General features: G+C 42.1%; 1 protein-coding gene across 4 annotated transcripts in view; it reads left to right on the top strand.

Moving 5' to 3' along the window:
• Positions 1–13,582, top strand: part of CLCN1 (chloride voltage-gated channel 1) — a 158,887-nt gene that overhangs the window by 57,001 nt on the left and 88,304 nt on the right. For 3 of the 4 annotated variants that reach the window (XM_089488889.1, XM_089488890.1, XM_089488888.1), the window contains exon 1: positions 5,952–6,279. The exons of the other annotated variant lie outside the window; for it this stretch is intronic. In XM_089488889.1, the coding sequence (XP_089345015.1) occupies positions 6,091–6,279 (189 nt within the window). In that variant the 5' untranslated portion in view covers positions 5,952–6,090. Of the gene's footprint in view, positions 1–5,951; positions 6,280–13,582 lie in introns of those variants that run through there. 4 annotated transcript variants of the gene reach the window in all.

Raw genomic sequence — 13,582 nt, 5'->3', positions numbered from 1 at the left:
ATGCTAGGGGTGGGGAGCAGACTATGCAGGGGCCATTTGGAGCCACAGAGTTAAGCCTCTTCTTTGAGTTCTGTCTTGAACTTGACTGCAGAAAAATATATATATATATATATATATATATATATATATAGAGAGAGAGAGAGAGAGAGAGAGAGAGAGAGGAGAATGTGTTGCTGCTGTAGTAGTTATGTGCTTTCAAGTGATTTCTGACTTATAGCAACACTATCATGGGGTTTTCTTGGCAGGATGTTTTCAGTGGGTTTGTCCTTCCCTTAGTCTAAGAAAGCAATGTCAAGGTGTTTTGGACTTCAGCTCCCAGAAGCCTCAGCCACCTTGGCCAATGGTTTGCGATTCCAGGAGCTGAAGTCCAAAACACCTGGAGGGCCAAAGTTTGGACATCACTGATCTGAGAGAATATGACATGTCCAAAGTGACCCATTGGGTTTCCATGGCCAAGCAGGGATTTTAACCCCAGTCTCCAGGGTCATAGTCCAATGCTGAAACCACTACAAAACACTGGCTTATACTCAGCCTCAAACTGCCAAGCTAACTCACAAACACATCTTTGTTGTTGTGTGCCCTAAAACAAACCTATCACAGTGTTTTCTTGGCAGTTTTTTTCAGAGGGGTTTGCCACTGCTGTTCTCTGAGGCTGAGAGCATGTGAGAGCGAGCGTGCCCAAGGGCACCCGGTCATTTTTTATATGGCCAAGCTGGGATTTGAACCCTGATGTCTGGTAGTCCAACTACACCATGCTGGCTCTGCCAAACCTATGGCTTTTCAGCATTTCTTTGGCGCTATGTGATCTGGACACAGCACCAGGGGAGCCCCATGATGCCACCAGCCATGTGGTGGGGCATGTGGCATCATGCTGGCATGGGGGGTGGAGTCAGGGAGTGCTTTGTGCGGACACCACAACCCCACTATGCCCTAATGCTGTCCTTGATACCAGTCTGTCAAGGCTCTAAGTTTCTAATATGAATTAACCCTGTCCGTACCACTGGACACCTGTTAATGTTGTTAAAAATGACTCCTTGAGTTGTTTTTAAGGCTTCTGTCAGGGAACCGTTTAAACCGACTCTAACCCTCATTTCTGTATGGCTGTGTAGTTCCTGTATCAATCTTAAAAGTCTGATATCAATCCCTAAACTGTGTAGTTTTTCCCATAATCTGTTTCTGCTAAAAGAATTGAAAGCAACTGTAAGATTGATGAAAGCAGCATAGACATGTTTCTTATTTTCCTTGGTATACTTTCTTACAGTATGGCTTAATATAAAACACTGATCTGTAGTGCTGTATCCACTTCTGAATCCTGCCTGTTCTTCATATATGACTTGCTTATTTTGGAGCCAGTCCGTTAACTTGAAGAGCAAGTGTTGGGCATATAGCTTTGAAGTAATGTCAAGTAAGCTGATTGGCCAGTAGTTTTGTGGATCATTCCTGTCTCTTTTTCTTATGGATTGGAAAAACAATGCTCATCTTCCATCCATGAGGCATTTGTCCTGAATTGTTTATTGTAGTAAACAGATTAGCAAGGATGGGAGACCACCATTCAGCATATTCTTTGAAAAGTTCTGATGGGAAGCATATCCTCTCTTGGAGTTTTCTTAGGTTTCAATAAAGCGATTAAACATTTTATCTCATTGGCTGTGACTGGTTGCCACTCAGGGAGATTAGAAGAATCTCTGTCCATCCATACACATTCTAAATAATGTGGAAACAGTAACCTACTTTTTTAGTTTTCAGAATTTTTGTTTCTGGATAGCAAAGCTAATCAAATGTGTTAGATGTGCAGGAAAAGCACAGTAGAGCACATTACCTGTGGCTGTCCTGCAAGGAAAACAGAGAAAGGGAAGGAAAATGTAGAATCATACAATCATAGAGTTGGAAGAGACCATAAGGGCCATCCAGTCCAACCCCACTGTCATGCAGGAAATCTCAATCAAAGCATTTCTGACAGATGGCCATCCAGTCTCTGTTTAAAGACCTCTAAGGAAGGAGACTCCAATACACTCAAAGGGAGTGTGTTCCACTGTCGAACAGCCCTTACTGTCAGGAAGTTCCTTCTCATGTTGAGGTGGAATCTCTTTTCCTGCAGCTTGCATCCAATTGTTCCGGGTCCTGTTCTCTGGAGCAGCAGAAAACAAGCTTGCTCCCTCCTGAATATGACATCCCTTCAAATATTTAAATAGGGCTATCATATCACCTCTTAACCTTCTTTTCTCCAGGCTAAACATACTCAGCTCCCTAAGGCGTTCCTCATAGGGCATGGTTTCCAGACCTTTCACCATTTTAGTCGCCCTCCTTTGGACACGCTCCAGTTTCTCAATGTACTTTTTGAATTGTGGCGCCCAGAACTGGACACAATATTCCAGGTGGGGCCTGACCAGAGCAGAATAGAGTGGCACTATTACTTCCCTTGATCTAGACACTATACTTCTATTGATGCAGCCTAAAATCGCATTGTCCTTGTTAGCTGCCGCATCGCACTGTTGACTCATGTTCAACTTGTGGTCTACTTGGACTCCTAGATCCCTTTCACATATTGTCTCCTTAAGCCAGGTGTCCCCCATCCTATATCTGTGCATTTCATTTTTTCGCCCTAAGTGCAGTACCTTACATTTCTCCTTGTTGAAGTTCATTATGTTAGCTGTGGCCCAGCTTTCTAGTCTATTCAGGTCATTTTGAATTTTGATCCTGTCCTCTGGAGTATTAGCTATTCCTCCTAATTTGGTGTCATCTGCAAATTTGATAAGTATTCCCCCAATTTTTTCCTCCAAGTCATTGATAAAGATGTTGAATAGCACTGGGCCCAGGACAGAACCCTGTGGAACTCCACTGGTCACTTCTCTCCAGGATGAAAAGATGCCATTGTTGAGCACCCTTTGGGTTCGTCCGGTCAACCAGTTACAAATCCACTTAACAGTTGCCTTGTCTAGCCCACATTTCACTAGCTTGTTTGCAAGAATGTCATGGGGAACCCTGTCAAAGGCCTTACTGAAATCAAAATATTCCCTTCATCTGCCAAACTGGTAATTTTATATTAAAAAAAAAGAGAGAGAGAGATTAAATTTGTCTGGCATGACTTGTTTCTCTGAAACCCATGTTGACTTTTTGTTATTATGCCATTGCTTTCTAGATGTTGACAGACTCTCTGTTTAATGATCTGCTCCAGAATCTTTCCTGGTATTGATGTCAGACTAACTGGACGATAATCGTTGGGATCCTCTTTTTTCCCCTTTTTGAAGATGGGGACAATGTTTGCCCTCCTCCAGTCTCCTGGGATTTCTCCTGTTCTCCAGGAGTTCTCAAAGATTATTGCTCTGATATTACATTTGCCAGTTCGTTTAATACCCTTGGTTCTGGTTCTGGAGACTTACATTAGTTTAGATTAACCAGATATTCCTGTACTATCTCTTTACGTATTCTGTGCTGAAATTCCCTTATTCTGTCCATTATCCTCAGGTTGAGCACCCTTTGCCTTTTATGAGAACACTGAGGCAAAGAAGGTGTTGAGTATTTCTGCCTTTTCTCTCTCCCCTGTTAGCATTTTGCCATCTTCTCCATGCAGTGGTCCTACCATTTCCTTCTTCTTCCTTTTGCTGCTGACATATCCAAAAAAGCCCTTTTTGTTTTTCTTAACCTCTCTAGCAAGTCTGAGTTCATTCTGCGCTTTAGCTTTTCTGACTTTATCCCTACATGTGCTCACTATTTGTTTGAATTCCTCTTTGGTGACAATGCATCCGCACTGTAGAAATAATCCAGATTGGCACCACTTAAACTGCTATGTCTCAGTGCTATGGAATTCTGGGGTTTGTAGACTGTTGTGGCACCAGAGCTCTCTGACAAAGAAGGCTAGATATCTCATAAAACTACACTTTCCAAAATTCCAAAGCATTGAGCTATGGCAGTTAAAGCAGTGTCAACCTGAATTATTTTTGCAGTGTGGATGCAGCCACAGACAAACAGAGAAGAACGCACATTTGTTCCAGATACCTATCATGTGACTTCGTAGGAGTGAGCAGGGCAGAAAGACTACTAGAGAGTTGGGTCAAAGGTGTTTCAAAGGCAGTAAGATTAAAAACCATGCAGCTGTCTGGGAGGCATTTCAGGCACACAGGACAGCGAAAATGGTTTGAAAGGACAGGAAACTTTGGGAGTGTAAGGTTAGGTAAAGCTGGAAAAGCAAAACACTCTTTCAGAGATATATTAGGATATAAGAGAAAGAATTAAAGGGAAACAAAGCCATAGGAGCCACTGTGGTGTAATGGTTTGAGTGTTGGACTCAGGAGACCAGGGTTTGAATCCCAGCTCAGCCATTAAACCCACTGGGGACTTTTTCACATGGGAGGAATCCCGAAATCCCATCCCAAAAGAAGAAGAAAGTGGAGCCAATTTGAAAATGCACGAATTACCCAGTAGCTCATCACACACAAAGACAACACAGTGTCCATTCCAAAGAGAAAGCAGTGCAAATGCAAATGCATTCATCACATGAGCATGTAACCATTGGCTTCTTCATTGCAAATTAGTGTGTTTGTGCCTGTGCAGGGAGGACAGGAAAAAGACCAATCACTCCCCGCCCTCCTTTCCTCCTCCTCTTGTTTGGAAACATTTCCTGTCAAAGCATTAAACTGAATTTTTATATTGTTGCTGTGTGCCTTCAAGTAATTTCAGACTTATGCCATGGGGTTTTTCTGGGCAAGATTTCTTCAGGGGGGTTGCCTTTACTCGCCCCCCTTCAATCTTTCCCTTGAAACAGCTGCTTTGCTCTTGGCAACCAGGAGTACAGGAAGGAAAATCGTAACAACAAGAGATCATGTGAACTAGAGATGCATTTCACACTAACACAAATTCGAATTGACTTCGAATTTGCTGTGGAAAAGGATTTATACATTTGATAGTTTTCAGAATGCAGCTATTTTTGGGATGACCCACAATTGCATTTGGATTGCCTTCCTATTGCGTTTGGCGTCGTTTTATATTCTTTTGCGAAATTACATGAAGTACCATGGATGACTCGGGATTGACCCTGGGTTAACCTTCAATTTCCCCAAGTGAAAAAGCCCTGGGTGACCTTGGGCAAGTCACACACTCTCAGCATCAGGGGAAGGCAATGGCAAACCCCCTCTGAATAAATCTTGCCAAGAAAAACCCACAATACCTTCACCTTAGGGTCATCATAAGTCAGAAACAACTTGAAGGCACATAAGAACAACAAATCTGGGAGGCATTTCAAGCATCTAAGATAGTGAAAATAGTTTGAAAGAACTGTTGGAAACCTTGGGAGCACAGGGTTGGGTAGAGCTGGGAAAGCAAAAGGCTCTTGGAGGGATATATTGGGATATAAGAGGAAAGATTTAAAGGGAGGCAAAGCTGTAGGGGGCTTTGAATAAAAAGGAAAGGTCTTTGTATTGAACCTGGAAGTGGACAGGAAATGTGGGTGTACATGGTCAGAGGCAAATGATTTTGACAGCAGGGTTTTGTCAAATGCAAAATTTTCAGGGATATAAAAGTGCTAAGCTTCTGTTGTTATGTTTTGCTGTGTCTTGGAGCTTGGTAGTCACTGTCTTCCAACAATGCTGAGCTGATGAACTAAATGCCAAGGAATATCCTGTGCAGTTCAAAGGTATCATGTGGTGCCATTCATATATACATTGAAAGAGGAAACCCCACACGTGAGAACAGAGAACTGTGCACATCTGAGATTCATCCAAGTAGCTTTGTCGCTCCTGAGCATTTCTCTGTCCCTTCCTTGCCGTCTTCTCTTCCCAACCCCCTTCTCCTTCAGGGTTTCCTCCTGTCACACACCTGATATTCAATACTAGCCGAGCTAATGCCTCTTGCTCAGATCAGATGTGGCTTTGGGGGGGGTGTCATGTGACAGAAGAAGGTTGCTATAAATATAGTTATACCCTGCAATCCCTGCCCCAGACGTCTTTGGGGGCATGAAGAAAAGAAAGTGAGAAAGCCATAAGGAATAAGGAAGGAGACAGAGAGAGGCCATGCCTTCATCTGATCTGCAGGAGGGGTGCAGTGTGAATCTTACAGCAGCCTTGTCCCACATCCACAAAAGTTGAGTATCGTGCTATGGATCATTCACAGCACAAGACGGATGACAACAAGAAGGACACGACATTGTGGGGCGGTGCCCCCCAGTATGATTACGTCCACTATGAAGATTGCACTACTTACGGGATCCCATCAGAAACAGGCTACGAGACTGGGGGGACTGGGGATGATGTGCACTACCAAGAGAAAGCCCTCAACCATGTGCAGGTAGGGTGAACCATTTGGGTTGTGCCATAAGATTGCATGTTAGACCTTCCTCCCATGCTGCGTCCTGACCCTTGGTGCAAGGTTTCATTGACAAAGATTCAAGAGACAGAAATGTGATGTGGGAAAAATGGCTGTTTCTCACTGTAATATTGTTGTTGTGTGCCTTCAAGTCATTGCCAACTTATGGCAACCCTAAGGTGAAGCTATCATGGGGGTTTCTTGGCAGGTTGTTCAGAAAAGGTTGCCGTTCCTCAGAGGAGGCTGAGAGCATGTGACTTGTCCAAGGTCACCCAGTGGGTTTCATGGCTGAGCTGGGAATCAAACCCTGGTCTCTAGAGTCGTAGTCTAACCCTCAAACCACTATGCCACACTGGCTGTAGTCACTGTAATATACTGAATTAAAATTCTAATAATTTCTACCACAGTGGCACTAAGAACAATCAAACTGATGCCAAGAAGATGCTAAAGAAGTGACAGCCCACACCTGCATGCCTAGGCCTCAGTTCAACCATATCAGACATGGTAGCCTTGATAATGGCCTTCCTATGTATATGTATCCAGTACTTGAAAAATGATTGACAGTCTTGAAGGTTTAATTACTTGGTTGTTAAACTGCTGTAACCGTAGTTGAAATGGCTATTGCGGTGATTTAAAAAGCTAGACAGAAAAACTGCAGTCCCTGGTTCTGACTGCGATGCTAAAGAGGTGGATGCTAAAAAAGAAAAATTAGTAGGATGTGTCTTATGCTGAAATATTTGTCGGAAGGATATATAGGTAATGCATTCAGAAAAGATCAGCCTCTTCTGTAGGTTTACTTACTTTCTACATATGTGCTTGCTTACATTTGGCTTCTGAGGATATTATAAACAGATCATTTGTTACCCCTTCCTTCCTTCCTTCCTTCCTTCCTTCCTTCCTTCCTTCCTTCCTTCCTTCCTCAAAAGTGAATTTATGTTTTCTTAACAGCAATCCTAGGAAATAAGTTAGTGGAAGATAGAACCTTTCCTGGAGCCACCCAGCAAGCAGGGGCAATTTTACCATTGTTCTCCAAATGCAAACCCACCATGAGCCTTTGTAGCACGTTCGTTTTTAAGGATTCTTTACATTTTGCAATGAGTTCAGTGATGTACAGATGGTAAAGGAAGAAAGCATTCTGGGGGAATGGATGGCTAGAGAGGAAAGGATTGTTCAGGAATACATTGCTGTTTTGCACTTCTGGGCTGGCATGCATTCATAATTGGGACTGATATGAAATAAGTGCATAGTATAAAAAAGACATGTATGAAAAATGATTTTTAAAAATTCTTACTAGTGACTTCCGAAGGCTCATTGGAATATGTTGTGGGAATAAGTATTTACTAATTAATTTTGATTTGTTTTTGTTAAGAGAATATGGCAGTTCTTTCAACCTTTGGGGTTTCAATGCTGTTGAAAAGAGTTTTGACAACAGCCTTTTGAGAGCCAAACATTTCTTATTGTTGTGTGCCTTCAGGTCAACTCTGATTTATGACAACCCTAAGGCAAATCTATCACAGGGGTTTCTTGGCCAGATTTCATCAGAAAAGGTTTCTTCAAATCACCCATAGGGTTTCCATGGCCAAACAGGGATTGAAACCCTGGTCACCGGAGTCACACTCAAATATTGAAACTACTACACCAGTTCTCTGTTATTTACTGAAATGAAAATCACACAGCCAGCTCATTGAGAGCTAATGGCACATGAGGAAAGAAAGCAACATTCTTGAGAATAGGGAAAATCAAACAGAATTCAAAAAGTATCTAAAGAAATATTGTCATCCATGAATCTTGGGCTTACCCAAAACAGGAGTGTGGGGTGGTCACTGGAGTGGTGAGTTCTTCTGCTGTATTTAATGTTTTCCCTTCCTCCCCTTCCCTTTTTTTTTTGCGAGATCCAAGCATCTTTGAATGGGCTGATGGCCTAATTTTCCATTTTTTTCCTGGCCTTTTTAGGGGGGTTGGAAAACTGACCACAGAAAAGGGGGAAGGTGGGGAGAAACTCCACAGAAGTTATACTGTGCAATGGACCATGGGGGAGAAAAGAAAAGGTTGAATTGGCAGTAATGGAAGTCAAACCATTACTGCATCAACTAGCAAAAGAATTTCAGCATTTCAGCTTAGTGCCTTGGTACTGGCACAATGGAGGGGTTTTGTAACATTAAAAATAATATAGGACCCTTTGGAGGATAAAGGGCTCATTCCCACTTGCAGTTTAAATCGATTCCTGATTTGCCCTTGCTCCAATATGGAAATTGATTTGAAAAGGTCCCTTGTTCCCACTATAATGTGGATCTTTTTCTTACCCCATTGTAACTGCTTCTTTTTTGGCACGGTTGTCGTCCCCACTTGCACCTCTTCAAAATGGAGGAGGAGGAGCAGGAGCAGAGAGAGGTTACATAGGTGAACCTGGGACCTGAGGAGAACTGAAGGTGTGTGTGTGTGTGTGTGTGTGTGTGTATGTGTGTGTGTGTGTGTGTAGAGGAAACAGACCACCAAGGGACAGACAAAGCCAGACGCATGCTTCTCCTCGGCTCCCATGAAGAGAAATTTGGCCCAATGGCTCCTCATGGTTCTTCCTCCTCCTCCGACAGTGGCAGCTCCACCGTTGCCTCAGAGAAGATGCTAAGTAAATCCTATCATAGGTTTGCCTTAGGGTCGCCATACGTGGGAAATGATTTGAGAGTACATAACAAGAACAACTAACAGGTCTGGCTTTGATAGGAAATAGTGACCATATTGTAAACATGCACACAGAGTCTCTACTGACTTAGTTTGACAGGTCTGTATACACATTAAAAAAACCAACAATTTTGCATGCCTGGTACAAACATTGTTTTGATAATTAAAATGATCTATACATTCCTCACCATCACAATACAGGCAGACGTCTCACTTTTCTAACTTTAAAAAATCACACACCTTCTATTGAATAATTTTCTAATGCTCCTTGTAAAATTGTCAAATCTGTTCCGGATTTATGCATTCTCAGTTGAATGATGTAATGCCTCACAAGTTACATCTGATTTGCTGCTCCATGTTGTGTTGTTATTGTTGTGTGCCTTCAAGTTGTTTCTGATTTATGGCAACCCAAAAATGAACCTACTATGGGGTTTTCTTGGCATGTTTTTTTCAGTAGCTGTTTGCTATGGCCATCCTCTGAGGTTGAGAGTATGTGACTTGCCCAAGGTCACCCAGTGGATTTCCATGGCCAAGCCAGGATTCAAATCCTGGTCTCCCAGTGTCCTAGTCCAAAGTTCAAACCACTAGGCAAAGCTAGCTCTCCATGTTGTGACATCATCTACTGCCTGATCCATGGCAACCCATTTGACTAAAAATTCAGGAAAGAAAAGGAAGCAACAGCAGATGGAGGTCTTCAAAATATGGCTGGGCTGGCACTGAACACCAATGGCACTGAATCAGTGTTTTAAAAAGTGGACATTTGCATGGCTTAAATTGCATATTTGTGAACTGTTGTTGTTGTTGTGTGCCTTCAAGTCATTTTTAATTTATGGCAAACCCAAGGCAAACCTATCACGGGGTTTTCTTGGCAGGATTTGTTCATTGCCTTCCTCTGAAGCTGAGAGTGTGTGAATTGCCCAAGGCCACCCAATGGGTTTCCATGGCTGAGCGAGGAATCAAACTCTGGTCTCCACAACTGTAGTCCAACACTCAAACCACTGTGCCATGCTGGCCCTAATGAAATTGCTACTTTCTATTTAAAAATCTAAACTGGAAAAATATTTGGTGAATCTGATAATGCACAGGCAGGAAACAGTGGCACCACTAGGATTGGTGTCACTTGGTGAGGTAACTAATGGTGTCACCCACCCACCTCCCATAGGCCTTCTCCCATATCACACCCATACAGAAGCCTTAGTAATGTTTTCTGTACTAATTAACTCATAAATCATGATTCCCATATATCACTGAATGTAATGGTAATAGTTGTGACATAAACAACTATTAAAATTAAAATCATACTTTTAAATTATAACATCATATCCACAGAATAAATGTGTTTACATATACATAGTTTGATGTGGCTAAAGTGAAAATCTGGTAAATTTTCATCTAGTCAATGTGCAGATTTGATTTAGGATTATATCCCTATTTTGACCGCTAAATCAAAGTTCAAAAGGAAGAACATACATTGTGTGTTGCAGATGCAGAAAATATCAAGAGCATTTGCAGAAGTGTTCAGGTAGACCAGGTCAGGCTTAGGCCAAGATTGTGCTTAATGCAGCAAGGGACTAAATGGCTCTGGGTGCAAGTGTTAAATGCTGAGGTGTGCAAGATTAGTCAAGCAAAGGAGATAACAAGGCTGTTGAAGTGGACATTGCTATTGCTATATGCAAGCCCACACGGCCCATGGCCCAAATCTATTTCCTAGCACCCTGAAAGTCAACCAGCTTCCAGGTGTGTGCATTTTCTCTCCCCACAAGGGGTGTAAGAGAGAGCAAGTGGGGGCTATGGGGCAAATTAAGCTGATTGATCAACCCAACTGAGTGGAGGTCCAGCGGAAAAGGAAGAGGTGACCCAAGACCCCAAAGTCTTCTTGCCTCTTTCTTCATCTTGAGTTTGAGTCTTTTTTTGTTTGTTTGGGCCTGAACAGACAGGCCAAAATAAAGTTGGTTCGCGTCACTTTGGAGGTATGCTGTTTAAATGGAGCATGCATCTTAAGAGGCCAGAAGCTGCACCGGAGCTGTGCTCTAGTCCTTAGGACTGGAGGATGGGTTTGGCATGGCTTTCAGCCTCTTAGGATGTATGCAGCATTTCTCTGACTGATACCCAAAGTGTGTGACAATGTATGTGGGTAATTAACTGAAAGGAAATTTGGTTTTGAGAAAGATTTGTATGGAAAATTAATTGGGTTAAATTAATTTGAGAGGAACTAATGATTGGAGGTGATCTTGGCTGTGATGAAAATTAAATGAAGAACACTGAGTAATTTGGATGGGGAATTAAATGGCATTCCTTCTGTGAAATTTAAATATATTCTAGTAATTATCTCTGAATTTGTAACTCTTCTGGAAAAAAATTCTACACCGAATAGTTCTAGGGGTGGTCTTATGGGCCCATGTCCCAGTTCTTGTAAGTACCTAGCAATGCCCTTAAGCTGAGGATAATGGCAAGGAGCCTGAACTTTGCACGACAGCTATGTGTGCCGTCCAAGACAAGAATAGTAAATGGAAAACTTGGTAAGATCATTACGATCCACAGAAATGCCAACTTCAATGCCTGCACTGGAGCTAATTCAAGTGCCAGGGCTTCCCCGGACTTTCTTTATTATGCAATATTAAGAACTAAATCTTTATATAGGGCATAAAAGTGTGCATTTATTAAGTTTTCCATTTATGTTCCTCAGCATTTCAGCTTTTCTCTGGTTGGTGTTTACACCCTTCAGATATTTGTGGGCTGTTATCATATTGCTTCTTAGTCATCATTTAGCCAGCTCTTTTAATCTTTCTCCTCAGGTCAGGCTCTCCAGCTGCTCTTCAGCATCTCTTGCAGTATTTCAGACCCTTTGTGGCACTGGGCCTGCCTCGTGGCAAAACAACATGCTGCAAAAATTACTAGCTAGTACTCCATGAAGGGAGCCGACTGGTCTGATTTTTCAGCACTGACCAGAAGTGGAATTTAGTCTTCCAGGTTATACTGAAAAACATTGTAATGGAAAAGATACAAGTGTATATTTGTGGATGAGTGAAAAAGTAAATACAGAACAATCAAAACCTAAATGCTGTTAGTCTATGGACAGTTGGCCCTCCTTATTCACTGATTCTTTATGCATGGATTCAAGCATCCATGGCTTAAAAATGTTCTACGAAATATACAGTGGGCCCTTGATATGTGCTGTGGTTTGGTGGATACCAAAAATCTGTGGATATTCAAATCTCATTTAATGCAATGACATAGTAAAATGGTGGCAGTCACATTGTTGTTGTTCTTTTTGTTCCCATCATCATCAAAAGCATTCAGTAATATTGCCAGGTCTATCATATTCCAATAGTTTTTGTGTTAAATTACATTTTGTGAATATGATACCAATAAAATATCTTTTTAATGTTATAAAAGAAACTCATTTTGAAATCCATTATATTTTGTAGTGGATTAAAGGGGGTCATGATGGAACCAGAATAAATGGTATAATAGGACTTACACCAGGAATATTATAATAAATACTGGCCACTTGACAATATGTCCCTCCAGGTCCAGGTTGAGCATTAGCTGTGCATCTCCAGGATGTCCTGAATGAGAATAATTATCCCGATCAAGTCTGATTCAAGCATATGTATCACATTGATCCCTCTGATGGATGATCTATGCTGAAATAGGAGTAGATGAATGTGATCCTGTTCATTCATTTGGATCTTTCAGTGGCTCTCATTGAATCATGTCACCTTCCAGGTGGAATGTTTGGACAAGTGATTAGAGGCACTGCACTTTGGTGTTTCTTTAATTCCCATTTAGAGTACCAGTTGCAGAAGTTGGGAAGTATTGCTCAGTTCCTTGGCATATAAGATGCAGATTGGCATGCATTTTGTCTTCCATAGGGGTACGCACTCTCTGAAGGATCATGTGTGCTGATTGGGGTGCCCATTGATTTAACTTTGTCAGACAAGGTTAGTTTGCCATGCTACTTTGCAAACAGCTAATAAACCACTGTTTCCCAGATCAAACATTATTAGAAACTGTGGTTTAACATAGCAATATAGCTTTGTTGAAATTGGGCATTGGGGCAGGTAGTAGGGAGCATGAAGGCACAAGGCTGATTCTCAGTCCAGTAAACCTCACATAGTCTGAAAAGAGGCCCTGCTGAGTTTCCTAGCTGTCACTTTCCCAGCTGTCAGTTTACCACTAAAATTGCCAATTTTACTGCTACAGAGAAGTTGAGTCTCATAGCTGCCCCACTGCTGCTAATTCCCCACTCCCTGTCTGAAGAAAGTGGGAGAGCAGTGAAAGGATGGTAGCAGCAATGACAGCTACTTCCCTCTTGGCATGATCAGCAATTATCCGTTTGAGTGCAGACACCAGAGCATCTTCTAAGCAATATTCAGAGGACAAAGAATGCCAAGCAGAGCATATGCACAGTCTTTTATCTGGCATGCCCCATGGTCAGGCATTTCAGCCTGAGGCTTCCTGTTGTTGTTGTTGTTGCCCTCAAGTTGACCATGACTAATGGTGATTCTGTGAATGAGACATCTCCAAGATCCTCTATCCTCAACTGCTCTGCTCAGGTCCTGCAAATTCATGCCCATGATCTCTCTGGCATCTTTTGATGTTG

This window comes from Sceloporus occidentalis, unplaced genomic scaffold (genome assembly GCF_023333645.1).
Source record: "Sceloporus occidentalis isolate IW3139 unplaced genomic scaffold, rSceOcc1.0.p SCAF_1, whole genome shotgun sequence".
Lineage (NCBI taxonomy): Eukaryota > Metazoa > Chordata > Lepidosauria > Squamata > Phrynosomatidae > Sceloporus > Sceloporus occidentalis.
This window is presented reverse-complemented; position numbering and strand designations above follow the sequence as displayed.